This window comes from Cryptomeria japonica, chromosome 6, assembly GCF_030272615.1.
Source record: "Cryptomeria japonica chromosome 6, Sugi_1.0, whole genome shotgun sequence".
NCBI lineage: Eukaryota > Viridiplantae > Streptophyta > Pinopsida > Cupressales > Cupressaceae > Cryptomeria > Cryptomeria japonica.
Window position 1 is genome coordinate 400,546,407 of NC_081410.1, and position 27,141 is coordinate 400,573,547.

The window sequence follows — 27,141 nt, forward strand, 5'->3', positions numbered from 1 at the left end:
GTTGGCCCATCAGTGTCCCGATGGGTTTGATTCTATGCTGATCTGCTCCGAGCAGATTGAATGTAGATGGCCACAGCATCGGCTTCCCCAGCTTCCGCTAGGTTTCTTCTGGAAGAACATTAACTCCTGATCCACCATCGACGATGGTATCGGTTAGAATGGTGCCAAGGATACCCATCTCCACAATGGCCGAGTTCCTTCTAGTGTTAACTGCCAGCAGCATGGGGTCTATTGCAGACCCCCCAGGAACATCTATGCGGTGATTGGTATTGGTGTGTGGTTGGGAGAGATTATTTAGCAACGTCGTTCGTAATTGAGGCATCGTCTGGAGGAGGTCGTGTACCTTCACAAGCACCTCCAGTTTTAATTTTAAAATTTGATTTAGTATAGCATCCTCCGCCTCCGGTCGGCTGGAAGTACTCGTCGTACCCTTCGCCTTCGCCCTTTCTCGTATCACTTTCTCAATTTCTTCCCATGCTTCCCATGCCCTTCGCTTCTCCATCTCCAGGTCTGGGCACATTGCGTGTCTAGCTTGGGCGCGGGTTACGGCCAGCACTTCCTCTTCTTTGGTTTCCTCGACATTGAGCAAGTTGATGCCGGACTTCGGGCAGGTGGCATCTTCGTGGTCTCCCGGTTCGCACCATTTGCACAAATATTGTGTGGCCTCTCCCTTCGGGCAGTCTCGGGCAAAGTGCCTCCACTGGCTGCACGCTCTGCATTGTACCATCGGTCGACCTTTGGAGTCGTATTGGATCTGGCTCCTTGTGTTGTTATTGTTGCTATTGTTGTTTCGTCCTCCCCACTGGTTATCTCGGTAGCCTCCCGAGGTTGCATTGTTGTTCGCTTGTTGGCCCATACCCGCTGGTGCGGACGTTGTGGCCTGCTCCGTGAACAACACCTGGTTCATTTGCGTATTCCGAGTTTTCATGTTGTATGGGCACTCCTTGGTGGAGTGTCCCATCACTTGGCAAATCTCGCAGAATGCCTTCTTCGGGCAAGTACCCTTTGTGTGCCCCTCCTCTTTGCACTCAGTGCACCATATGTCCCCTTCGGTCCGACCGGTGCTTCTCATTGTTTTGAATTCCCTCCTCATTCGCTCCATGTCTTTCTGGAGCGCTTGCACCCGTTTGCTAGCCTCGCTGTCGCTGCTGCTTTCCTCGTCAAAGTCTTCATCATCGTCAAATGAGTATTTATTATTTTTCTTCTTCTTTGATGTTTTGTATTCACTCTCTAGGTCCATAGCCCTATTAGAGGCCTCGTCATATGACGTCAAGGGTACAATTTTCATCTTTTTTCGTAGGGAGGATTTCAATCCTTCAACGAACCATCGTTTCTTCAATCCCTCTACTGGTTGGCTTTCCATTTTACCCAGCAATTCCTTCAGCCTCCTGCTGTATGCCCATTCTGTCTCCTTGGTACCTTGTTTGGTACTGTATATCTCCGTTACAATTTCATTATCATCACGGAGCAACCGAAACTCCTCCATGAATTCCTTCTGTAGATTGGCCCACGTGGCCACTTTTTGCTTGTCCACATCGGAGTACCAATCTATGGCAACTCCACGTAACGTGGCTGGGAACTGCTGCACCCAATCATCCTGGTCTATCACTCCGTTGGCGGACCAAATGGTTTCACATGTACGGCAGTGTCATAAGGGGTCTTCCTTGTCGTCCCCTGTGAACTTTGGCAATTTTTGTTTACTTGCCATCGCTGGGGGTCGTCTTCCTGGAGATGCCTGTGGTTGTGTCTGTGCCCCTGCACCGCTCCCTCCGGTGCCGGTGATGTGTCCTGCGTGGGTGACTGGAGGTATGGTGTTTTGCCTGCCGAGTGTGGCACCTACCGTACGGTTATCCTCCCCTTCGTTGTCACTCGCGCCCACTCCTGGCTCCCTTTGGTGATCCTCACTTTGTGGTGTAAGGGATAAGTTTCTGAACCGATCCCGAGTCTCTTCGACTAGATCTCTCCTTAACCTTGTTTCCTCCAGAAACTCTTCGTGGCTCCGCACCCTACGGTGTTCTGGCGACGCGTAGAAATTTCCGTCGGCTTCTGCACCCTCCGTGACACCTCCTTGGTTCCCCTCGGGCCACCCTTCGACAAGTCGTCCTTCGGCAAGTTGCCTCAGCCTCCGTCTACGTTCTACTTGTTGCTCCAGAATCAAGGCCCTCTGCACGGCCTCCCACTCGTCTGTTTCTGCTTTTTTTATTTCTATTTTTATTTAATATATTGGGCATAAATCACTTCCGTACATAGCAAGCACACACCATGTACACAAAAAAAAAAAAACTTATTATTTTTCCTTTCGGCCACAATTTATCTCAACATTGTGCCGGGATTATTACAGGGTTCAATTTCCCCTTCGCCTCTTGCCATCACGCTCTGCGTCCCACGACGATTGTTCCGTTTGCACGTCGTCGGCCTCTGGGTTAATCTCACCGACGGGTAGGCCCATCGTGTCCGTGCGCCATCCGCGTCTTCCGTTCCCGAGTACGTCGAGGCAACGGCGCCAAATGTTTGCACATACGGTAAACGGTTAAATGCAGAAAGTAAATGCACAGAACATAATGGAAATATATTAAATAACCAGTCTCTATATTAATTCAACAGTCCATGTACATCAAGTGCTTATAACATTACATCTGATACGATTATTATCATGCCACTACGAAGGAAAGGTACGCAATATATAATACCCGAAGGGGTGCGACCAATCATCGCGTCCAATTGCCCTTCGGGACGACTAACCAACTGACCGTCGTAACTCATTATTACTAACGACAACATAAACATAATATGACAACATAACATAATGATTATTCCCAGCAACAGATGTCATGTCCCCTCCTTGATCGTTATATATATATCCTAAATGAAACAATTATTATTAATTAATATAATAATTACCAAAGAATGACTATTTGAAATTTATTTATATATTTATTACTAATTAAAATAAAATAAATTAATATTATATTATAAACATATTTATATATTATAAATCATAAACATAGTTTACATATTCTTAAATGTAAACACCATTTATTTATTTAAAATAATACAGATATAATTTACACAATCAATAATAAATAATAATAATATAAATAAATAAGTAATACTAAGATATAATATTCGCAGCTATATAACTTCAACACCTCACAATCAAGGAATGAAGATATAAGGGTATGCAATCAACTAAGTTAATAAATAGCTCTCACATTAATTTATAATATCTATCATACAAGAGAGATTATAATAGAAATAAAAGACATCAATTAATAGACGCTATCGATGTATTAACAACAAACATCAAGCATATTATCACAATCAACAATTAACATTCTCTAAATCATAAGTATCGATTAACATTAAGGTATCAATGCATTGATAAATTAAGGGAAGACTAGAATCAGCCAATGTGGTAACAAACATCGATAAACAACAAGATACGATAATAAATAAGTACCGAAAATTAGCAACTGTGTAATTCTCTATCACAAACATCGCAGCCCTATGAAAATCATTTTAAACAATCAAGAGTTGATAAAGATAAAAGTGATTCATAAAACAAATGAATTTAATTAAAAATTAAATTAAATTAAGAGTTTTCGGGGAAGCAACTGAAAGGTTGTGAATTAAAAATAATTTATCAAAGGCAGCAACTGTTTGAAAAAGGTATGACCGTTTGCCCATTGAGGAGGGGATATTTAATAAGAACACATGGAACAAGAAAAGGGGGAAAAAAAGTATTATTTAGGTATTCCGACGGTAGTAGTAGATCCTTTCATAACCAAGTAATACGGGGGTATCAATCCTCCCAATTACAAGGTAATAATCGCATGAGCACAAGGTTGAAGATTTCAGATCCAGCGACCATTATAGTAAGTAAGAAGCAAATACAAAAAGGAGTATAAAGACAACCCGATCTGAATCTGCACATAGTCAATTTAATGTAAAAGTAATTCAGTTTAAGAAGGGACATAGCCCTCCACTACAAAGTGAAGACTATACAAGGAAGAAACTCATTTAGTAAAAGGAGGGGGAAAGGGAAGGAGGTCTGCTGCGTGGATAGAGGAAGATGTCTGGAAGCTACAGCTGCAGGTTACGACAGGTAAGTAATGAATACTTCATTATATATGTTAATAAATATAAATAATGAACATTTTATTATATACGTTAATGAATATAATTAATGCTTATTTGATGTATATATTAATGAATATAAGTAAGTAATATTTTAATATATATATTAATGAATGAATAATTTAATATATATATTAATGAATATTTTAATATGTATATTAATGAATGTTAATAATGAATATTAATAATGAATAATTTAATACGTATATTAATGAATGTTAATAATGAATATTTTAATACGTTTATTAATGAATATTAATAATGAATATTTTAATATATATGTTGATGAATATAAGTAATGAACATTTTATGTTAATGAATGGTTCTTAGATGTTAATGAATATATATCAATGCCTAGTAGGAATATATGTTAAGAAATAAATGTGAATATTGGTTAATGAACATTTTAAGGAATATAAGTAGGGAATACATGTTAAATCAGGAATATGTACATATGGATTATGGAATAGGAAAAATAGTAATAAAAGGCAAAAATGTATTATAAATGTAATCACATGTTGGAGGCTATAGGGAGGTGACTCCCCTAGTCTAAGGGAGGGATTATGATAATCCCTAGGGCAGTATATATACTGAATATCTATATGCATATATATGGCTTGGTTGACTAAGTTCATCCAAGAAGAGACGGATCTGGCCGGTCCCCTCTGAGGACTTGGATGATGAGATGCATCATCCAAGGCAAGGAATTGACATAGGGTCTTCCTTGGATGGCTTGGGTGTAAAAAATTACACCCAAGACAGGAATCGAATTAACCTTCGATTTCCTGGATTGCTTGGGTGTAAGAAATTATGCTCAAGACAGGAATCGAATTAACCTTCGATTTCCTAGATGGCTTGGGTGTAAGAAATTACACCCAAGATAGGAATCGAATTAACCTTCGATTTCCTGGATGGCTTGGGTGTAAGAAATTACGCTCAAGACAAGAATCGAATTAACCTTCGATTTCCTGGATGGCTTGGGTGTAAGAAATTACATCCAAGACAGGAATCGAATTAACCTCAATTTCCTGATATGGCTTGGAACCAAGATGGGTTCCATGAAGGCGAGCCCCACAGCCGCCTAAGGACATGTCCCAATGCTGCACTCGTATCCTTTTTAAGAATTGAAATCAGTGCTAATGTAGTAATTGAACTTTAATTGCAAATTAGATTAGTTATGTATATATTTTTGTTGTGTTCTAACAATCTGTTTTGCAGGACAATGATCTCACACTAGTAGGGACATTACAAAGGAGATGATGAGGAGATTTGTTGAATCACTGAAAAGTAATTCCTTGTACAACTTACACAAGGAAGTTCCCTTTGGCTGGTCCACCCCAACCATTTGCTCCTCCTGCCAAAGTAGCTGAAGCATATTGCTTATTTACCTTCTTGTACACAGCTGTGCTACTTTGATTCATTACCCAGGAACTACCATGGATATTAAGCAAAACTTAAAAAACTAGGAATTGGATTCAAGTTACATTTGATGCTTTTTACACGGTTTATTTCTCTGCAATTTGTTGAGAGTTACAAGGAACTTTATATGGGCGATGGTAAATTCAAGCTAAAGGTGTTAGGGGCAATCCTTGTCGCTTATGCCATGGGGACCATGTCCTATTGCCGTTTCTTTTATGAGGGCTCATAGGCACCAAATGTAACACTCAAACTTTGGGATTATCGTACATGAAATGATCCATCAGTAAACCCCTTTCAGCTGAGTAACAGAAAATTTAAATGGCATTGACATTGAAAGGTCCAAAATTAAAAATTTACCATTAAGGTATTTCATTTAGGAATCTCTTTTTCATACTAATTCTCCCTAAAATAAGTAATTTCAAATTTACATTCTTGTATTTTCAGGTGAGAAGACCAGTTATATAGCACCATGAGAGGGTTGGTTTACAGTATAGCTTTCCCTAGAGGTGTGTGGATAATTGTCTAGAAAGACAATGTAAGAACTCTATCATTGCTTTCCCTAAGCTGATTGTGTAGGCTTTGCTTATGCACCATCTACATAATCATAATCTCTTATGTGATTGTATTCACAATTGTGTAGAACCACAATTCATACTGTGATCCTTAAATAGCAGTAGTCATCATTAAGAAAATATGTACTCCAATCCTCAAAAGGTCTGTTGCTGTTATATTAAGCTAGGATTTAGGGAATGCTTGCATAAAAACGGTCATTCACTGAGTATGTTGCACCAAAACTATGAATAAAATAAACACAGGAAATATATAATACAAGACTATTGACATCAGAATCAACCAGATAGTACACCATAAAAATATGCCAAAATAATGCCAGATTAAACAGTACAAATGCAACTGCAGAATGTCTAAAAGAAAAAGAAAAACACAGATAAGGCTTCCGAGAAGAGTGGACAACACATGCAGAAATCTGAACATCCACAGTAGATAATTAATCATAGATCAAGGGATGCTGAGACAGAAAGAACCGTTCAAGTAACTACCAAAACATCTATGATAGGAAAACATTAGAAAGAAAACTTTTACAAGTCAAAACTGTTTATCAAGAAACATGAAACCCACAGAAAAAAGAATGCTTCAAAACAAACATAATCAACGTAAAGTAGCATTATTGTTTCTTGTCATTAATCATCATTAATATTGCATTGCATTAAATATATTAATCAGTAAAAGTTTTGCACTTTTATCAATGTAGAAGACATAATTTCATGGATTAAAATCCTGCAATGATAACTTTAGATAAGTATGTCTTCTTGAAGTATACAGAATCTGAAAAAATACTTCTCAGAATTTGTTGAACACTGCTCATAATACCTGAGCCTGTGCAAAGGATAAACCAAAAAATCCTAATAGAGTTTTAAAGGGAAACATGGCCAAATTGGCATCAATTTATTATACCAGATCATAGATATTAATTAGGTTTCCAGACAGTTTGAAAGTTGATACTAGTCCCATCATCAACCAAATATATCAGTTAATTCAGTAATTTCAGAAAGATAAGAAATTTGGCAGGAAATGAAATACATTTTTCCTAAATAGTTAGTTCTTACCTCCCAATCTAAACAGTATACCATTGGTGCATATTGGGATTCTCTGATATGTGTGACAAATTGTTCAAACGAAAGGTAGCTTTCAGTAGCCCTCCAAGTTCTTGCAGCTGTGACTGCCTGCAGTCACCCTTTTACATGTTCAACAGTTTGTCATAATGAATAAGCAATAAGAATAAATCAAATATATTAACAAAGAACCAATTTAGCAAGTAAACAACACAGTAAACGCTGTTTGCTAAACCAAATATTAACATTGAGACCTGTCCAACACGCATCTCTTCGACTTTATTTGGCTTTGAAAATAAGAAGGCAGTCCTAATGCCACTATTTTCCTCAGGCCAGTCATTGCGCATCAATGCATCCATCTGCAAGATTGGGCAGGAAACCCTAAGTACTTTATAAAAAATATTGAAACGTGTTCCATAAAATTCTTTGTTAATGTCTTTTGAAAAAGATCACATTCTCTATCCAGATAAATTGATACCTTTCATTATTTATTGCCACAGAAAATTAAAACATGCAGTTACAATGCTTTCTTAAGCCTCTGTGTCCAAATCGACTCTCTCCTTTAGCTTTTGATATAGCTTTAGATTATCTTGCTAATAACCATGCAATGCTCGAGTGAATAATGGATCTAAAATACAATTCAAACATACCATGAAGGATGTTTATCTCTCAAAGAACTGCCTCATGTTAATTGGGTCATACATACTGGATTACCAGTTCAGAAAGCTACAAAAATAAGCAGACATTCCATGTTTCTGTTTACTCTTAATGGTGAATTGAATGTTGACTTCTAAGATCTAGAAGAGAAGTCCATTATCCATATTACCATTTCTTGTAAAGAGGTGCTATGCAAGAGTAAATTTATTACTTAGGTTTTGGGAGAGTTAGGATGTCAGTGGAGGGTAACTGTAAAATATCTTCAGGATTTCCATTCAAAACATATTGCCAACTTGATGTTCAAATATAGTTCTTTTTGCCAGACATGGCAGGTAAAATATCAAACACTAGTTTCATGGAAACTACTGATAATAATCATTTCAAATTTTAAATGAGATTTTATATGTCAAGTGAGGTTACAAAATGCATTTAAAATAAAAAATTTTAGCAAGTGTTAGTATTTTTCGGCATTCCTTTTGTTAAACTATTTGTAGTCCCATTTCTGTTCACATTCACTGTCAGCTAATTTGTCTAAAATAAATTTTAAAAATATAAATATGAGTATCTTTGAGAAAAGATGTATTCACTAAATTATACTCCATATGTACAATATGGTAGTTGTGAGTGCAAGGGGAACAGGAACAGTTTACATTATCTCAAAATTCTCAAGGTGCTGTTTTTGACTGAATTACTATTTTTATCTTATTTCTCAGTGTTTGTTCCTAGTAATACTGGCTCTGTAATGTCCCCTTTTCTTTAGTGCCATTCAGAGCTTAGATTCACCTGTCACCCATCTCCACAGGTGAAGTTGATGTTTGGAGATGATCTCCTTGCCAAAGGGAATCTTACACTTAGTCATTTTTATGACTTTGGTAAGTTAATAAAGTAACTTTATAAATTAAAGTTATAAAAGCACTTTTTCTAAAAATAGAAAAAGTTAAGTTACAAGTTATTATAAAACAACTTTATGAAACTACCTTGGCACATTTACCTAGGTTGTTTTATAATATTAAATTGGCCCCTCTTTAATGACAAATAACCCCTCAAGTTGGGCGTACAAGTTTGGAGGATTAAGATTCCATTTGGAATCTTAAAAAGATGCTTTTAGGGGTTCGAATTAGGGCAAGAGGATTAAAGAGATGGAAAAGGGTTTTTGGAAGTCATTATGCATTGGTTATTTTTGTATTATTGGTAATTTGCAGGTCTGCAACTTTCCACAGATCATCAAGTTTGGGACGATACCCTCAAATTTGACTTCAGAAGGACGAAATCCCTTCTACAGGCACCACGTGGGACACATCAGAAGCTTGTTTCAGGCCATTGAAGGGCCCATTCTGCAAGCAAACTTTGGAATCAGCATTACTTGAAAAATTTGATAAGATCTGGGCAGACATTTGTGAATTTTCAGTCCATATTTGATGTCTATGCAAGCTGTACCATTTTCCCATGCTGGCCGTACCATTTCAGCAGCTTGGGTTTGCAATAAAATAAATTAGAAGGTTTTGGAGGCAGGGTTTGTGTGCAAAATCATTGTCAGGCAATAGGGAAGTCGGTTGATTAGATTGATCATATCTCAGCTTATTTGGGAGCTATCAGCAATTCATTGGGAATTTGGTGCCAAATCCTGGTGGTTCTCCTAGCAAGAATTTGGGAAAAGCTTCATATTTGCATTCTACCTCAATTGTTTTTGTTAATTATTAGAGTGATGAATAAAGCTCATGAAAGCTGTTGATGACCGTTGGAGACACTTGTAGCAGCAGTCTACTTCAATTTTAGTCAATAACACAACCTCCAGGCAGGGCGTTGGACCTCTGGTAGGCCATATTTGGCATTATTGTGTTGTAATTCATTAATCTCTTGCATTTAATATTTGCTGTTAATAAAATCAGAAATCTGAAAATTGATTTCAATCAGTTGTTCCTTTGTATTGCATTGTTATTTCCTTTATGCATTGTCAAAACCCCAAAAACTTACAAAAATCCGAAAACACATTCGCTGGTCAAAGTACCAAAATTGGAAACATTCAGTAGTTTGTATCATAATTATAATCAGGGATCTTTCAGGCTCACACTGATTTACTTTATAACCTCTATGATATGGCTAACTTGTGACACTAGACCTTAAAGATCTAATTCTTCCTTCCTTCCTTCCTCAATATGAAAAGTCAAATAATATATTGAGTAGAAAAATTAAATCCCAAAACTTGTTGCTAGACAATTGAGCTCTTTGCCATAATGCCTAGAGGATGCACTCCCGCATTAAGCAGAAATGTTCCTATTTAGTTGTGAAAAAGTATATCAGTTATGCAAGATTATATCAGCTATGCAAAAAAAATTGTTATGCAGAAAAAATGCCATCTATGCATTAGTGTCATTCAGTATGCAGAAAATGTGTAATGAAACAACTTGCACAATAAAAGAATATAATAGGATATGCTGCAAATATTTGACAATAAATGCCAATTCAAGGAGGCAACCTTCTAATCCACTTTGAGGGAGCTAACTCCAATAGTGTTAAAAAAGAAGACAATACTCAACATCATAACAATAACTATCCACTAGCTCCTATGTATACCTGATTATGCCTTGGCTGCCACCTAAGCCACTTAGGTACTTAGCTATAACCCCTAGAACAACCTAACTCTCTATATACAATTATAATTGATTATATAACTTATATGAGTTAAAGGTAACCACAAGTTGACTACTCATAACCCAATACACACTTTAGGATTAGGGGCATAACATTGCCCCCTCTTTACAAAAGCATCGTTCTCAATGCTAATCAATTGTGGATGCTTCTTTATAAAATCTTCATCTTCCCATGAGGTAACTTCAACCAGAAAATACTTCCATTTAATGAGGTATTTCGGGGTTGGCATTGTTCTCAACTTCTTCATGTGTGTTTAGAAAATTGACTCCAAGTCAAAGATGTGCCTTCCTTCCGTCTCTAGCTTAAGTAGTATAGTCTATGTTGGAAATTTGCATTGATACACTTGCCTCTTCATTATGTTTTGTTCCTTTGTCTTGTTCTCCTCAAGTCTAGAGGGTAACTATTGTTGGGGTTGACCATTTCCTTCTATTTCTCTAACCGTTTTGTGAACCTTGGACGAAGAGATGAAAGGTGGTAGGTGGTTCCCTAGCATTGATGGAATGGCCTAATCAAAATCCCTTTTAGGAAGCAATTCTTTTCTAATTTCTGCAAGTAGGCAATGCGTGAAAAAATGTTATTGATTTGACTTCTTCTCCTTGCTTTTCCTCTCCTTCTCTCTCTTCTACTCCTTTTTCATCTCCTCCTTTCATTCTGCTTCTTGATCTTGTTTTTCTGCTTGTTCATCTTCCTTTTATTTTTCTTTCTCTTCTTTTTCTTCTTCTTCTTTTGCTTCTTCTTCTTCTTCTTCTTGCATATTCTTCATTTGGTGCTAGCCATGGAATTATTAAAGTGCTGATCCATCTTGAGATCTGATTCAACTCCATGTTTCTCCCAATCGCTATTATGTGAATATAGTCTCTTGGAGTTGACAGTACTCATAAGGGAATCCATTTTCCTAGATAATGCAATGGTTTCTACTCTCACAGATATCATGTCTACCTTTAATGATGAAAAAGATTCCTTAGCCTTAGTTTTTTGCATCCTTCATATCATTAGGATCAGTATCATAGATTTCTCTATCATCCTTGTCTAGCGATTTGCTAGATGTGATAGGATTCTTTTTGCCTCTTGTGGAAGACCTTGCCATGGTGCAACAAAATAGTTTTGCAATAAATGAAATATGATAAACACCTCAAAGTAATCTGAAATTTTTATTGTAACTTACCAAGATCTATATCTCACTTCCGAGAAAAAATCTCCAAGAAATTCAATGATTTGCAGCCTTGGGAGCAAATTTGGTCAAAACCCTAATTTCATAATAAATCCTTTATTTCTGCTCCAAATGACCTCAAATCTGGACTATAGCCAGATACATAAATTTTAGATAAGCCCGTTAAAGATCAGAATTTTTTTTTTGTTGAGTATCAACTTTATGACCGAATTAGGTGAAAACCCTAATGTAACCCTAATTCTACAATAACTCCTTGAATTCTGCTCCAATTTCCTTCAAACTTATATTGTAATAGTTTCAATGTTACCATTACAAAAACCTGTAAAAATCAAGGAAAACTTTGTTAAAATCAGAGAGATATGCGCTTTCCAAAATAACCTCCAAAATTGGGAAAAATTGTCTTGCCTTCACAGTGCCAAGATCATGCTCTAATACCACTTGTAATGAAACAACTTGCACAATAAAAGAATACAATAGGAAATATGCTATAAATATTTGATAATGATATGCCACTACAAGGGGGCAAGCTCCTAATCCACTTTGAGGGGGGTAATTCCAATAGTTTTTAATAAGAACAGAAATACAAAGATCATGATAATAACTATCCACTAGCTCCTATATATACCTAATTATGCCTTGGCTATAATCCAAGCCAGCTTAGATACTTAACTAAACCCCCTAGGACAACCTAGCTACCTATATATATGATTATAATGATGATTATATAACTTCTTTTAAGACTTATGGTTGCCACAAGTTGACTACTTATAACCCAATACACACCATTAGATTAGGGGCATAGCAAAATCTGTTAGTAAACTCCTGAAGCAAGCATTAGTTACACATTGGTTCTTAAATCTGTTGCTCATCATCCATGCTCTGATCCCCCCCCCCCTAGTGTGAACATGGGGAGAAAGTGCATCACATGAATTAGAAACAAAAAATTATATGCCTACACATACTTTTAGGTCTGCATGCTGCTATCTAGATCTTGCTGCACATGGTCACCTGCATATGAGAACTTATCCTGCTTTCACTTCCAATGAACTCATCACGGACCAACCTCACTTCCAAGAAGTCCGACAGTTAGAGGATCTTTGTAGTCAGCCGCTCTCATATACAACGGTTTACAATATTGATGATGTCCATTATTCTCCTCCTTTCAAACATTAACACTTTTAGCTGCAATAAGACAACTCTTGTGGCTCATGATCTCGATTCAAATGAAAGGCACCTCTCATCAAACTTTCATGGTTTTCAAATTTAGTAGTTCATCATATGGTATGAATAGGGACATACAATGAAAGATCCCAAATGGATCCTTTTGTTGTTGCTGCTGTAAATTCTTAATTAAACATACTATATTTTGTAATTTTCTGGTGATCTTATAGAATAGACAGAAGTTGCAGAAAGGGATTGTTTCTTTTTGGGTTTTGAAGTTATAAGTAAAGTAATTGATAAATAGCAACGACCGTGAAATAAAACAATAAACAATGTTCATATGTAAGAACACTTAAGCAATCTGAAAATACTGCAAATCATACCAGGCAAATAACCTAGTTTTGTATTCAACAAGAATCCATACATTTATTTGGAGCTGTTCTCAATCTGGATTGATGCCAGATGGAGGAATATTACTGGCAACAAACAAGAAAGACCAAATAAGCTGAATACAACCCTTCAAGCCAACATACAAACAAGGCGTGGTTGCAAAGGAGGCGTGGAAGCTGCTGCAAATCACGTGCCAGCTGAAATAGACCAGCTGCCCTGTTGAAACCCCCAATATGCACGCTGAATCTTCAGGCCAAGAAGATGTGTCTTCTACCTCTGACAATCTCTGTGCAATCCTGGATAAATCCACAGTCAACTCCTATTGAGGGCTACGTCCCAGCAAGCTCAAACCTGGGGTTTGCGTCCCAGACCAAAATCACTCTTCCAGAGCAATTCCCAAATTCGCAAGTTTCAAATTGATCAAAGATGCTATCAATTAGGTTTTCATCTCCTTATAACTCCTTTCCCTTTGCAAGTCGAACCCTAAAGAATAATAAAGCTTGCGCTTTATAATTAAAGTGACACTTTCCCAATTATGGCGTCAAACTATAGAAAAATATCACTTTATTGTGAATAAATAGCTTCAAGCATCCAAAAAGACTCCGGGAGGTGAGAATCATGTAGCAAAGTTCAAGACCTTTCCAACGAGCTATAACACATAGGCATATCAAACCAGATGAAGCCAAAAACCCCTTATTACTCTGAAATGGCTATATACATAGCCTTATTTTAATTTATTTAAATGCTAACTTAGGAAATATTTAAGTATATTAAAATATTTCCATAGATCCAATAATAGCCCAAAATAACCAACCAAACATGAATCTGACTTTGTCACCTGTCTGTGACTGATGCCGGACAAGATGGGCCAACTGGCAGTCCCATCCCTAAAATCTAGGGATGCTCCTAGAAACTAGGAAACACACCCAATCTTCCTGAAACTGAAACCATGGTATGGTCCTATGGAACCTCAAATATGGAAACTGCCACAACCTCCTAAAAAGTAGGGAATCTCCCTAAAAAGTAAGAACCTCTCTCCAAACACCTGTAACTGCTCAAAAGGATCTTGCTCTGCTCCTTGGTCCCCCAAGTGGTCATTCAGTCAACTGCCAGTTCTCCCTAAAAAATAGGAGACCTCGTTTGAAGGTCCGAAACGGCTCACAGAGCCCCTACAAAGCTCCATGACTCTTAGAATGAGTCCCCTAACCATGTCGTTGACCTACGAGAACTCGAATGGTAGGTCAACCCCTGCTCATCTCATGTCACCTAGAAAAGGGGACATTACATACAAATCTACTCATGACAAGCAATAGTGGAACTAGCCTCACTACAATTACTATACTTTCATCCAAGGACAGGGACAAACACATCTACCCATGGAACCAAGGATAGGGACTAACAAATCTATCCAAGGTCCTAAATCAAGTTTGGATGGAGACAAACACATCTATCCAAAACCAAGGTCATGAACAGGGACACACAGTTTTGCTCACAACAATTATGATTGGGGACACACACATCCAATCATAATCACCTTCTTGTGATTGGGGACAAACACATCCAATCATTTACATCAACTTATGAATGGGGACAAACACATCCACTCACAAAAAACCAAAAAAAGTGATCAAGGACAAACACATCCAATCACTTACGTCAAAAGCTTGAATACCAAACCCTCATTGTCGTGTATGCAGCCATCATTATAGATCATTGCCACTCTGATCACAAATGATATGAGACGACTGCCGCTGCCACATGGAAACCAATCTTGGCTTTAATTTTGGCACAAATAGTTTTATCACTAATGCAATTTCACAACCCCGTCGCTAGTGACTGACAAGACATCGCTGAATGTCCTCCAGCCTCTTGTGCCTCCATCCTCCATTAAGATTGCTACTTAATTATTAAACTTATGTTTTGAGGCACATTTCACAGTTCTGAGGAAAAAATATATCCTCCTCCCCTTGATGTGAACTTCTCTTCTACAAACCATGTGAGTGTCAGGTACCACCGATCATGCACTCCAATTGACACAAATTTTTTTGACAAACTTTAACTACATAGAATATTTTTATAAGAGTTTTAGACAACCCTTACAACAACTTATTAGTATATTACAACTCTCTCCTTGGTTTGAAATGATAATATACTTATTCATCTCAAATTCATTCTAAAATCCCTACCTAGAGATCTCCTTATCTCAATATATCTTATTTTGAGAGTCATAGAATTAAAAAATAAAATAAACATAAACAAAAAATAAAATATCACCAGTGTCTAAGTCAGATGTCACAAGATAGTCTACAAAACTCTTCTTGTATGCTCGCCACCACACTCGGGCCTACCAGATTCCTTGCACTATCATTTACTATTAACAGCTCTAGTCCATCCAAGATCGCATCATACTATTGCGACTCTAGTCAATTGACTCTCTTTGCTCTACTCCAGATTGATCAACCTCTACGTATAGAGCATCAACAAGAGAGAGAGATAAGGATGCAGCCTAGTACAAAACGCCTCTACGCCACCAATGATAGTATTCTGCAATCCAAGCACCACCACCCACTGCCGCATTCTTTTTATCAGAGATATGTCCCGTAGAAGAGAATGCAAAACAGATCTGAACATCGACCAAAAATAGCACCGTTCAAACCATGCCGATAGCACCGAATCAAAGCTAGTACATGAAAATCATTGATCACAAGGTTGTACGCCTGCAATCGATGTGTAACCCACAGCCTTTACGTAATGCTAAGGCAGAAAAACAATATGTGTCCACGATCTTGCACGCAACCATTGGATGGCCAAATAAAACGCTCGATCTGCCAGTCAAAGTGGCTGCAAACAAGCCTTAAGTAATATCGCTGGTCCAAGAGCGAACTAATCAAATTGTTGATCTCGCAAGACTGAATGTGATTTTGAAGCAAGGACTGATGAAAAAGACCATCAAAAATGAAACCTCCCTCGGTGTAGCTGCCAGATTGAATGCGGAAGAAAGGAATTCATGGGCTAAAAAAGCATGCAAGGTGACCTCGATTACCTTGCAATAAAGGAATTCATGTGCTGATAAAGCATACAAGGTGACATCCATTACCCTGCAAAGCTTGAGCATGTTGTTTAATCAACACCTGAGAATGAGGTAGAAGATAAGTTAGAAGCCTTTGAAACTTTGTATCCTCCATTGGAGAAGACTTTGTCGTGTCCTTCTAAACTTTATCGATGTCTCAAGCTTTGGCATCAATATTCAATTTTCCTCGATCAAAAAGCAACATTGACTACAAATATTACTTTCCCGCATATGCAGCACTTAGATTTGTCAATAATAGATAAGAGATATCTTGAGACTATCGGCAGCAACATCTCTAATTATGACTTTAACGCCACAATGTATAATGATCTAGATGCACACAGGAATCATGCCACTCTGATACCATATTGGATTTCAGAGAGAAAAACAATTATAATAATACTTGTTATTTTATTCCCCAAATCCATCGTTCAATACACTACATACTCGACTCCTACATTATAGGAATCACTCCCTAATTATATGAGTTGTTTTAACAACTCAAACAAACACACACGTACAACAGAATAATTCTATAAATATGACTGACTAACCTAACAAATATTCAATATTCCTAACACTCATAATAACTACGCAAGTTATTTATTTAACTCACTTTACCTCACACACTCTATTCCATGTGAACACTAACATGAATTCCTAACAGTTATGACTGTGATTCATGAACGTGTTAGTTACAAAACAGACTCTACAGGCAGCAAAAGGAATCTGATGTTAGTTACACTTGAATATTTAAGCTCTTGGGAGCTAAAATGTCCTTAAGCCACACATGAAATATTTTTTGTTCTGGATGGAAAATGATTGAGCAAGATCCTAGAGAACTGTTGTAACCAAGTGCAGCACCCATACAGCTCTTGAATTGAACCTGAGGTAGCACCAGTACCTTCTCAGGAATGTTTTTCTTATTTTATGTATTGTCTCACAATATTTTGTTGAAAATAATCAGTTTTGTTTAGCTTTTTTGTGTTGGATGTATTTCTCTAGAGATTTAAGATTTCAGAGTAAGGAAAAAATGTTTAAAATTACATTTCCCTTCCATAATTTTTTTTACTTGCTTTTGTTTTTTCAGAAGATTTTTTTTCTTATTTGGCAGTTTTGCCAGAACAATGACCATGAAGGCTTGTATTTGGATTCTGGATAGATCCTTTATACTAAACCCTATTGTTAACTTTCAAAAAGAATACTTTTCTAGATTTTACCTTGAGGTACTGGTGTTTAAATGGTAGTAAATGCTCGAGTGTGAATCAAAAGCAGAGGATGATGGTGGTTACCAAGACAAGCAGCTAGGAAGAGTGTATAATTATGTTTTCTCAGAATTTTGAGGCTTATACATGAGAAGATTATTTCTTGACTCTCAGATATGTGAAGCAGCAGGGTAGAGAAACATATTACTCGAGAGTTTATCAAGAAAGTTTGTTAGTTGAAAGGATCTTCACTTGACTAGTGATTGCAATATATAGCAATGGTTTAAAGGAATCCAAAAAGGAGTATGTTAATGCTTTAGCCTAAGACCTCAAAGGAGGCCATTCAAGAGGAAGAAGCACGTCCACAAACTCCAAGTTCCTCAAACAAACCAAGCTCAATCCTAGGGGTTATGAAAACCCTAGATCCTCCTTAGTTTTAAGTACTTCCCTGTTGAAAGATAAGTGTCTTCACCTACTGCTCTTGCTAATCTGTATTCAAAATGGTTTTTCTATGCCTTGAAAGAGAACTGATCCAAATGACACAAATGCAAGGGTTCCATGGGTGCAAAGATTCACACAATTATAGTGTATGAGGGAATACCTGAAGCAATTGATAGCGTTCTAGAGGAATTAGCACCAATAGATAGATGAAGAAGAAGTGCTACATTTGGGACTTAAGTTAATAACCAATTTCAGACATTAAGGGTAAAAAGCAGGCAGAAGAATATGACTGCAGCGACCCTCATTGATTTTGGAAGGGCTCATAATTTTATAGATGCAAATATGGTGATTTCTATGCAAAAAGTTGTACCCTTAAAAAATTTCAGTTGTTGCAAAGGAATGGTCAAAGTGCTGCAGTTGCAGCTGGAAAGCTATGAGTTAAGTCCCAAGTTTTACATTGTGGGTCAAGCAGGAGTTGATTTGATCATAGGAGCACAGTGGTTGAAGAATTTCGCAATGAACTTGGAGGCTTTGTACCTGATAATTGGGTAAGAACAGCAGGTGATTATGGTTAGAAGGCTGAAATCCAGTGCAAGAAAATGTCCAAACTACTTGCTAAAGGCGAGCTATGTTTCATCTTGCTAAAGGCGAGCTATGTTTCATTTTTCACCACAGCTCTTAGAAGGGCTTGTATGGCAAGGTAAAGAAACAAAAAGAAAAATAAACAGCAGATTGTTTTTGAAAGTGAAAATCGCCTGATAAGAAATTGTAGTAATGACAATGAGAGGGTGGCCTGTGAACATGTTGTAGAAAAATTCAATCTATATGCACTAGCCCAGCACTTTTTCATTCCAATAAACAATCAATATCTGATATATGTATAATCCCAACATAGTTTCAACAAACGGAAAGCAAAGAAGATAAGCAAACCAAAAGAATTTGACTTCCCAATTGAATACCAGGGGAAAAAAGCCTTGCCCTGTCTGAAGCAATCTTTGCGATAAACATGGATTGAAGAGTGTATATGTTGGCCTTACATGCTAGAGATGAGAGAGTTGTTGCTTGTTGAAAGACTCAAAAAGGATGCAATGTCCCCGTTTGCAATTTTCCATACTTTAATCCTGGGACAACAATTTTGACTTAAAATGAGAGCTATAATATATTAATAAATATAATTTTACCAAAACTGAATATATTTCATTATAATATTTAACTTAAAGATTTCAGAATAGTTCCAAAGATAGAACTTATCTTGATTAATTGTAATCATTTCCTTGGATTGTCGTGTCAAGGATTGATAAACTCAGATCATGTAAATGAGGTTCTGTTCTAACTTGCTTTGTAAATCTGTACTTAAATTTTCTCATACTCTTTTCTCAAACCTTTGTGTTTATGTAATGTCCCCACTTTAGCAATTGACCAAGTGTATGTGCGTTAGCCTAGCTCTACATGGTCCCGAGGGCTAACGAGGGGTTTAAGGGGATCCTGGAGTGTTTTGGCCTAGTCATTTCCAGTTTGGGCCAAAACGGAGTTGATTTACTTACTTTCAGGCATACTTACTATTTTTAGTAAGTCAGCAGGACACAACGGAGGCTAGCTTTTGGTGATTGGATTCGATACTCCTCGGTGAGAGCTTTCCGACGAGCTATCACTCGCGCTATTCGGAGTCCGATTGCTAATATATTTTAATGCCTGAAGTGTTATTAAAGTAACATTTAATTTAATTGTAAAATATTAAAGTGTTACTTTAATATTTATTTTATGGGGATGTGTGCAAATCAAAGGGGCACCCAAGGGAGACATAAGTGAATATTTTAATATGTTTTATATTGCACATCTTTTATCCCACATTGCTCAAGTGAGTTGGGTCGACCCTTGGAGAAAGAATAAAAGGAAGCTTTTGTGGCTTCACTCAGCATGTTGAATATGAGAAGAAATTGATGTGAGTGTTGCAGATCCGTTCTTGGCATTAGAGGACGTCTATCCTCTCTTGTGACATTCTAGATGTCATTCCCTTGGGGTTTGGCCTTTGGAATCCATTGCTATCAGCTTCATTAATAGGCAGATTGGGTGCATCTCCAGCTACTGGCAGATTTGGTGTTTTGCTCATACCTTCTCCACTTCTTGACCAATGCTTATGCCATTCTGAAGGGATGATTTTATGAAGATATTGGACTGATTGAAGACTAATTAAAACTGTAGCAGCACTGTAGCGCAGCACTATTCACGTTACTGTAGCACGGCACTATTCATGCTACTGTAGCGAGACACTATTCACGTTACTGTAGCGCAACACTATTCACATTACTGTAGCACGGCACTATTCATGTTACTGTAGCAGCAAGATGGGGAGTCATTGTTGGAATATTATGTCAAAAATGCTGGAGTATTTAGTGAGTTGAAAAATCTGCTATGTATTTGATTTTAATAATTATGGAAATAATATCATATCAGCAGTAGTTCAATCTTCATGTTGCATATTATTGTAATTTCCTTCTAGTTCATGTTATGTGATTTCAAATCTATGCAAAGACTTAAAAACAAACAACATTTCATTTCCGAAGCTATAAGGGGATTTAAACATTAAACGGAGAAATAAGGAGTTGGATGTAAACTGTTTGACTAAATTCCTATCAACAGTTGGTTTAGTTTTTGGGCATTCTAGGGTGTCCATTACAGTGGTATCCGAGCTTGTTTTTCCTGCCATCCTATGAGGGTTTCATGCATCCAACACATCAGTATTACTTGAGGAGAAACAAGTCAAACACAAACCTACAAAATTCACCAGAGATTAAAGAGGAAGGTGACCCTTTTTCAGCACCAGCCATGGGTGACAGAGATGGGGAAAGGGGAGAACCTAGCACTAGGGAGATGCTCAGTGATCTTGCTAGGGGTCAGAGGGAGCTCTAGGCTAATTGCAGCAGATGGCTATAGCATTTACACAACATTTGACGAGAGCAGATCAAGGCAATAATGCCAACCGAGGTAATAATGGCAACCAAAGTAATAATGGCAACCAAGGTAATAATACCAATCAGGGTAATAATGCTAATCAGGGAGGTGGACAGGGTAATGGAGGTAATGGAGACGCATCGGTTAACAGGGGAACCAGGACATATGCTAGAGTAGGTTCTTCTACTACGAGACCACTCATGCCACAGTTTCCTCCGAGACAGAATGACTAGAATAATGTCGGTCCTACACAGCAAGAGATTCAAGATATGATTATGGATGATTGGAGGGACTCTAGCCCTGAGTTACAGGCTGAGATGACATTCAAGGAATATATGGATGTTAGACTCAAGAATATGCCCATGAGAGGAAACCGACAACTGAATTATGAGATGAGGAAGAAGTTGGGAAAGTTGTCTACTCCATGCTATGATGGTACAAGGAAGGCTTCAGCACGAACATGGGTCCAGAAATTAGATACTTATTTCCAGCTTGATCCCATGCTTGAGGAGGATGCGATTAAGTATGTTGCCTTGCACTTGGATGGGAGTGCACACGAGTGGTGGCACCATGGTATGGTCACATTGGGCCATAATCAGATAGACACATACGCAGAGTTCACTGAGAGGTTGATTGACAGGTTTGATACGAAGGATCCAGAACTCCATTTTAAGGAGTTAGCTCAGTTGGGACAGTGGGGTCCTATCGACAGTTACATCTCAGATTTCCAGAGACTATCAATGTTGGTTACAGACATTTCGGAGAGGAGGTTGATTGTACTGTTTGTGGATGGATTGTCAGAGCCTATTCGTGGTTGGGTGAAGGGACATGATCCCCTCACATTGCAGGATGCCATTCGGAAGGTGAGAGATCTTGCACCTTCCGCTTCTAGGGGTAAGTTCACTCCTAAGGATCCACACTTCAAGAAGGATAAGGATAATAAACCTCTACATAGGTATTCTCAGCCTTAGAAAAAAGAATCAAAGAGGTTAGACAATGAGACACTGAACGAGTTGAGGAGGAAAAAACTATGTTTTCAGTGTAGGGAACCGTGGGATTTATCTCACAAGTGTCCTCTGAAGGCTAAGGCCAACCAGATGGAGTACTTCTCTGCTGAGGAGTCACAGTCAAAGGATGAGGAGCAATAGTCAGAGTCTGATGGTGAGAGCAGTGCCACTGAGGAGGGTTCAGGGAATGAGAAGTCCCTAGCTAGATTGACAGGTGCTCAAAAGGCAATTACTTTTAAGGTGCGTGGCACCATACAGGGACAGAAGGTGGTTGCTTTGCTGGACACTGGGGCCACACATAATTTCATAGATTCACAGTTAGTGGCTAGGAGAGGGTGGCAAACTGAAGAACATTCAGGATTCCGAGTCATGGTAGCTAGTGGTCACAAGTTACTATGCACACAAAAGATTACAAATCTTCGCATCAGATTGGGAGATGATTATGAGCTTCAGGATGAGTTCTATGTTGTGGACATGGGTGATTATGACGTTATCTTAGGGATGACTTGGATGGCATCGTTGAGAGAGTTTACTCTCAACATGGAGAGAGTAGAGATGAGGTTCCAGCATGAGGGCAGGACCGTGGTACTCAGAGGACTATCAGATGGCAGTTGTAGGGTAGTTTCTTTGAGGAGGATGGAGAGATTGTTCAGACATGATGATGTTGAGTGGGCAGTGGAGTGCTTGATTATGCCAGCATCACCAGAGCCACAGGTTAAGAGTCATCCACCTGATATGCAAGACATCCTTGATAGACATGCCAAGGTATTTGGCAGTATTCCACATGGCGTTCCTCCAGATAGGGGGATAGAGCACGTCATTGAGTTAGAAGAGGGGGCTAAGCCCATTATGATCACGCCCTATCGTCATCCAAAAAAACACAAGGATGAGATAGAGAAAGCCATCAAGGAGTTGTTGGAGATGGGGCACATTAGGCCAAGCAAAAGCCCTTTTGCTTCAGCAGTTGTTTTGGTTAAGAAGAAGGATGGAACAATGCACATGTGCATTGACTACAAGGCATTGAACAAGAAAACCATTAAGAACAGGTACCCCATTCCGAGGATAGATGAGCTGATAGATGAGCTACATGGGGCATGCTTCTTCACAAAGATAGATTTGAGATCAGGGTATCATCAGATCGGTATGAGGGCAAAGGACATTGAGAAGACAACTTTTCAGTGTCACTATGGTCATTTCAAGTTTCTGGTTATGCCATTTGGGCTAACCAATGCTCCTGCTACTTTTCAGAGTTGCATGAACCAGGTGTTCAGGGGGCATTTGAGGAGATTCATTTTGATTTTCTTTGACGATATTTTGGTCTTTAGCAGGACATGGGAGGAGCATTTGCAGCATCTTGAGGAGGTGCTATCTATCTTGGAGAGAGAGTCACTATATGCCAAGGAGTCTAAGTGTGAGTTCGGGATGACAGAGCTTTTGTACCTTGGTCATATTATCAGTGCAAAGGGAGTTTGGATGGATCCTGAAAAGATTAGAGCTATTGTTGATTGGCCCACGCCTACGAACCTTACTCATCTTAAGGGGTTCTTTGGCTTACGTGGTTTTTATAGGAGGTTTGTTAAGGGGTTTTCTCAGACAGCTGCTCCTTTGACAGATCTTACTAAGAAGGGGGCCTTCATGTGGACAGGGGCAACACAGAGGTGTTTAGAGCATTTCAAGCAGGTCATGTCTTCATGTCCAGTCCTAGCTCTACCAGACTTCACGAAGCCTTTTGAGCTTCATTGTGATGCATCGGGTGACGGGATTGGAGCAGTATTGATGCAGGAGAAGCACCCCATCGCTTTTGAGAGTAGGAAGCTCCGAGGTGTGGAGAGGAGCTATTCTATTTATGATTGTGAGATGTTGGCCATCATGCATGCCTTGGCCAAATTCCAATCCTACTTGGTTGGAGGGAAGTTTGTGATCAAGACGGATCACAACAGCATAAAGTATTTCATGAGCCAGCCAGACTTGAATGACAGGCAGCAGAAGTGGGTCACTAAATTGCAGGCTTATGACTTTGACATTGAGTTTGTCAAAGGGAAGAAGAATGTAGTAGCTAATGCCTTATCCAGAAGACCTCACATTTGTGCTCTTGCAGAGATTACAGGAGATTGGAGGGATAAGATTATAGCAGAGTATGTCGGAGATACTTGGGCTTCTGGTTTGATTTCAGGTACTATATAGGATGATCGCTATGAGGTGATAGATGGATTGATCAGATTTCAGGACAGGGTTTATTTGATTCCGTCTTCACAGTTGAGAGAGGTGACACTGAGGGTATTTCATGATGCGCCTACAGCTGGGCATCCAGGGGTCTTCAAGACCTACAGGCAGATCCGAGAGCGGTTTTCATGGAGAGGGCTCAAGGACGATGTTCGAAGGTATGTCAGGGAGTGTGAAGTTTGTCAGCAGAATAAGGGAGAGAACACGTTTCCTGCAGGTTTACTACAGCCCTTGCCCATTCCGGATAGGAAATGGGAAAGCATTTCTATGGACTTCATCACCGGTTTACCATGAGTGCAGGGAAGAGATTGCATTTATGGGGTGGTAGACAGATTGACGAAGTTTGCTCACTTCTTTGCTATTCCTTCTTCTTACACAGCAGCTCAGGTGGCAGATTTATTCTTCAGAGAGATTTTTAGGTTGCATGGGCTACCGAGATTTATTGTTAGTGATAGGGATAGCAAATTCATGAGCGCCTTTTGGCAGGAGTTGTTCAGGTTGTGCGGTACAGATCTTACACCTAGTACGAGCTACCATCCTCAGACAGATGGGCAGACAAAGATAGTAAATAAATGGGTGGAAGGTTATTTAAGGAACTATGTGACTGCGCAGCAGAGAGCTTGGGTCAGGTGGTTACACATGGGGGAGTATTGTTACAATACCACATATCACATGACCATCAGGATGACTCCATTTATGGCATTGTATGGGTATGAAGCACCAAGCTTCATGGATTTGGCTTTGGGGGACAGCAGAGTGCCCAAAGCCAAGGATCTGTTGCAGGATAGTCAGGATATCCTGAGTGTGCTCAAGGAGAATATACAGCAGGCTCAAAATCAGCAGAAGTTGTATGCTGACCAACATAGGGTAGAGCGCAGTTTCGAGGTGGGGGACATGGTGTATTTGAGGCTACAACCATATAGGCAGTCATCGCTCAAGAGGAGCAGAGCAGAGAAGCTGAAGCCTAGATTTTATGGTCCCTATAGGGTGATTCGCAGAGTGGGTGAAGTCGCCTATGAGCTTGAGCTTCCAGAGGGCAGTCGGGTTCACAATGTATTTCATGTGTCTAGGCTTAAGAAAGTCATTGGTCAGAGTGTAGTACCTTCTGCAGATTTACCCCCTTTGGATGAGGAGGGGAAGCTCGTGTTAGTACCTGAGACTATTCTAGACACCAGAGAGAGGAAACTCAGAAACAGGATAGTGAAGGAGTATTTGGTCAGATGGAGAGACCTGCCAGAGGAAGATGCTACATGGGAGAATGAGCAGGTGATATAACAGGCTAGACTGAGATTGCTCGAGGACAAGCAATTTCAAGGGGAGTGGACTGTAATGTCCCCACTTTAGCAGTTGACCAAGTGTATGTGCATTAGCCTAGCTCTACATGGTCCCGAGGGCTAACGAAGGGTTTAAGGGAATCCTGGAGTGTTTTGGCCTAGTCATCTCCAGTTTGGGCCAAAACGGAGTTGATTTACTTATTTTCAGGCATACTTACTATTTTTAGTAAGTCAACAGGACACAACGGAGGCTAGTTTTGGTGATTGGATTTGATACTCCTCGGCGAGAGCTTTCCGACGAGCTATCACTCGCGCTATTCGGAGTTCAATTGCTAATATATTTTAATGCCTGAAGTGTTATTAAAGTAACATTTAATTTAATTGTAAAATATTAAAGTGTTACTTTAATATTTATTTTATGGGGATGTGTGCAAATCAAAGGGGCACCCAAGGGAGACATAAGTGAATATTTTAATAAGTTTTATATTGCACATCTTTTATCCCACATTGCTCAAGTGAGTTGGGTCGACCCTTGGAAAAAGAATAAAAGGAAGCTTTTGTGGCTTCATTCAGCATGTTGAATATGAGAAGAAATTGATGTGAGTGTTGCAGATCCGTTCTTGGCATTAGAGGACGTCTATCCTCTCTTGTGACATTCTAGACATCATTCCCTTGGGGTTTAGCCTTTGGAATCCATTGCTATCAGCTTCATTAACAGGCAGATTGGGTGCATCTCTAGCTACAGGCAGATTTGGTGTTTTGCTCATACCTTCTCCACTTCTTGACCAATGCTTATGCCATTCTGAAGGGATGATTTTATGAAGATATTGGACTGATTGAAGACTAATTAAAACTGTAGCGCAGCACTATTCACATTACTGTAGCATGGCACTATTCATGCTATTGTAGCGTGACACTATTCATGTTACTATAGCACAGCACTATTCATGTTACTATAGCAACAAGATGGGAAGTCATTGCTGGAATATTATGTCAAAAATGCTGGAGTATTTAGGGAGTTGAAAAATCTGCTATGTATTTGATTTTAATAATTCTGGAAATAATATCATATCAGCAATAGTTCAATCTTCATGTTGCATATTATTGTAATTTCTTTCTAGTTCATGTTATGTGATTTCAAATCTATGCAAAGACTTAAAAACAAACAAACATTTCATTTCCGAAGCTATAAGGGGATTTAAACATTAAACGGAGAAATAAGGAGTTGGATGCAAACTATTTGACTAAATTCCTATCAGCAGTTGGTTTAGTTTTTGGGCATTCTAGGTTGTCCATTACAATTTATTACTATTTCTGAATCGAAGCTTTCCCATTAAACAATTGCTTCTTAACAACTTGTTCATTAAGAAACTCGCTGCCTTCACTAATTCAATCATCGCTTTAATATGATCACCTTATAATATATAAATCCTCGCATTTGAAATTTCACTATGAACGGCAAACCATCTTTATGTTGTCCTTCCTTAATCGCACTACCACACTGATGAGGAGTATAAACAAGTATGCCATTGTGGTCTTTATTAAGTTGACGAAATGCTTTTGTAATAAACTGAAGTGCTTCATAATCCTCTTTATGAAGTTTGACTTCATAATTGTTGACTTTTCCATGATTGCTCCATAATTACTGTTGCATATAACCATTGCCTTGTATAATGTTAATCACTACTCTTTTGCACATCATAGCTTATGTACTTATTTTAATCACCAATAGACTTTTTTCACCGTCACAG

The 27,141-nt window shown here is 38.6% G+C and overlaps 1 protein-coding gene across 1 annotated transcript in view; it reads right to left on the reverse strand.

Moving 5' to 3' along the window:
• LOC131065826 (uncharacterized) overlaps positions 1-27,141 on the reverse strand; it is a 130,160-nt gene that overhangs the window by 46,800 nt on the left and 56,219 nt on the right. Inside the window, exons 3-4 of the mRNA XM_058000464.2 lie at positions 7,442-7,546; positions 7,182-7,298 (exon numbers count right to left, since the gene is read on the reverse strand). Coding sequence (XP_057856447.2) covers positions 7,182-7,298; positions 7,442-7,546 — 222 coding nt within the window. The remainder of the gene's footprint in view (positions 1-7,181; positions 7,299-7,441; positions 7,547-27,141) is intronic.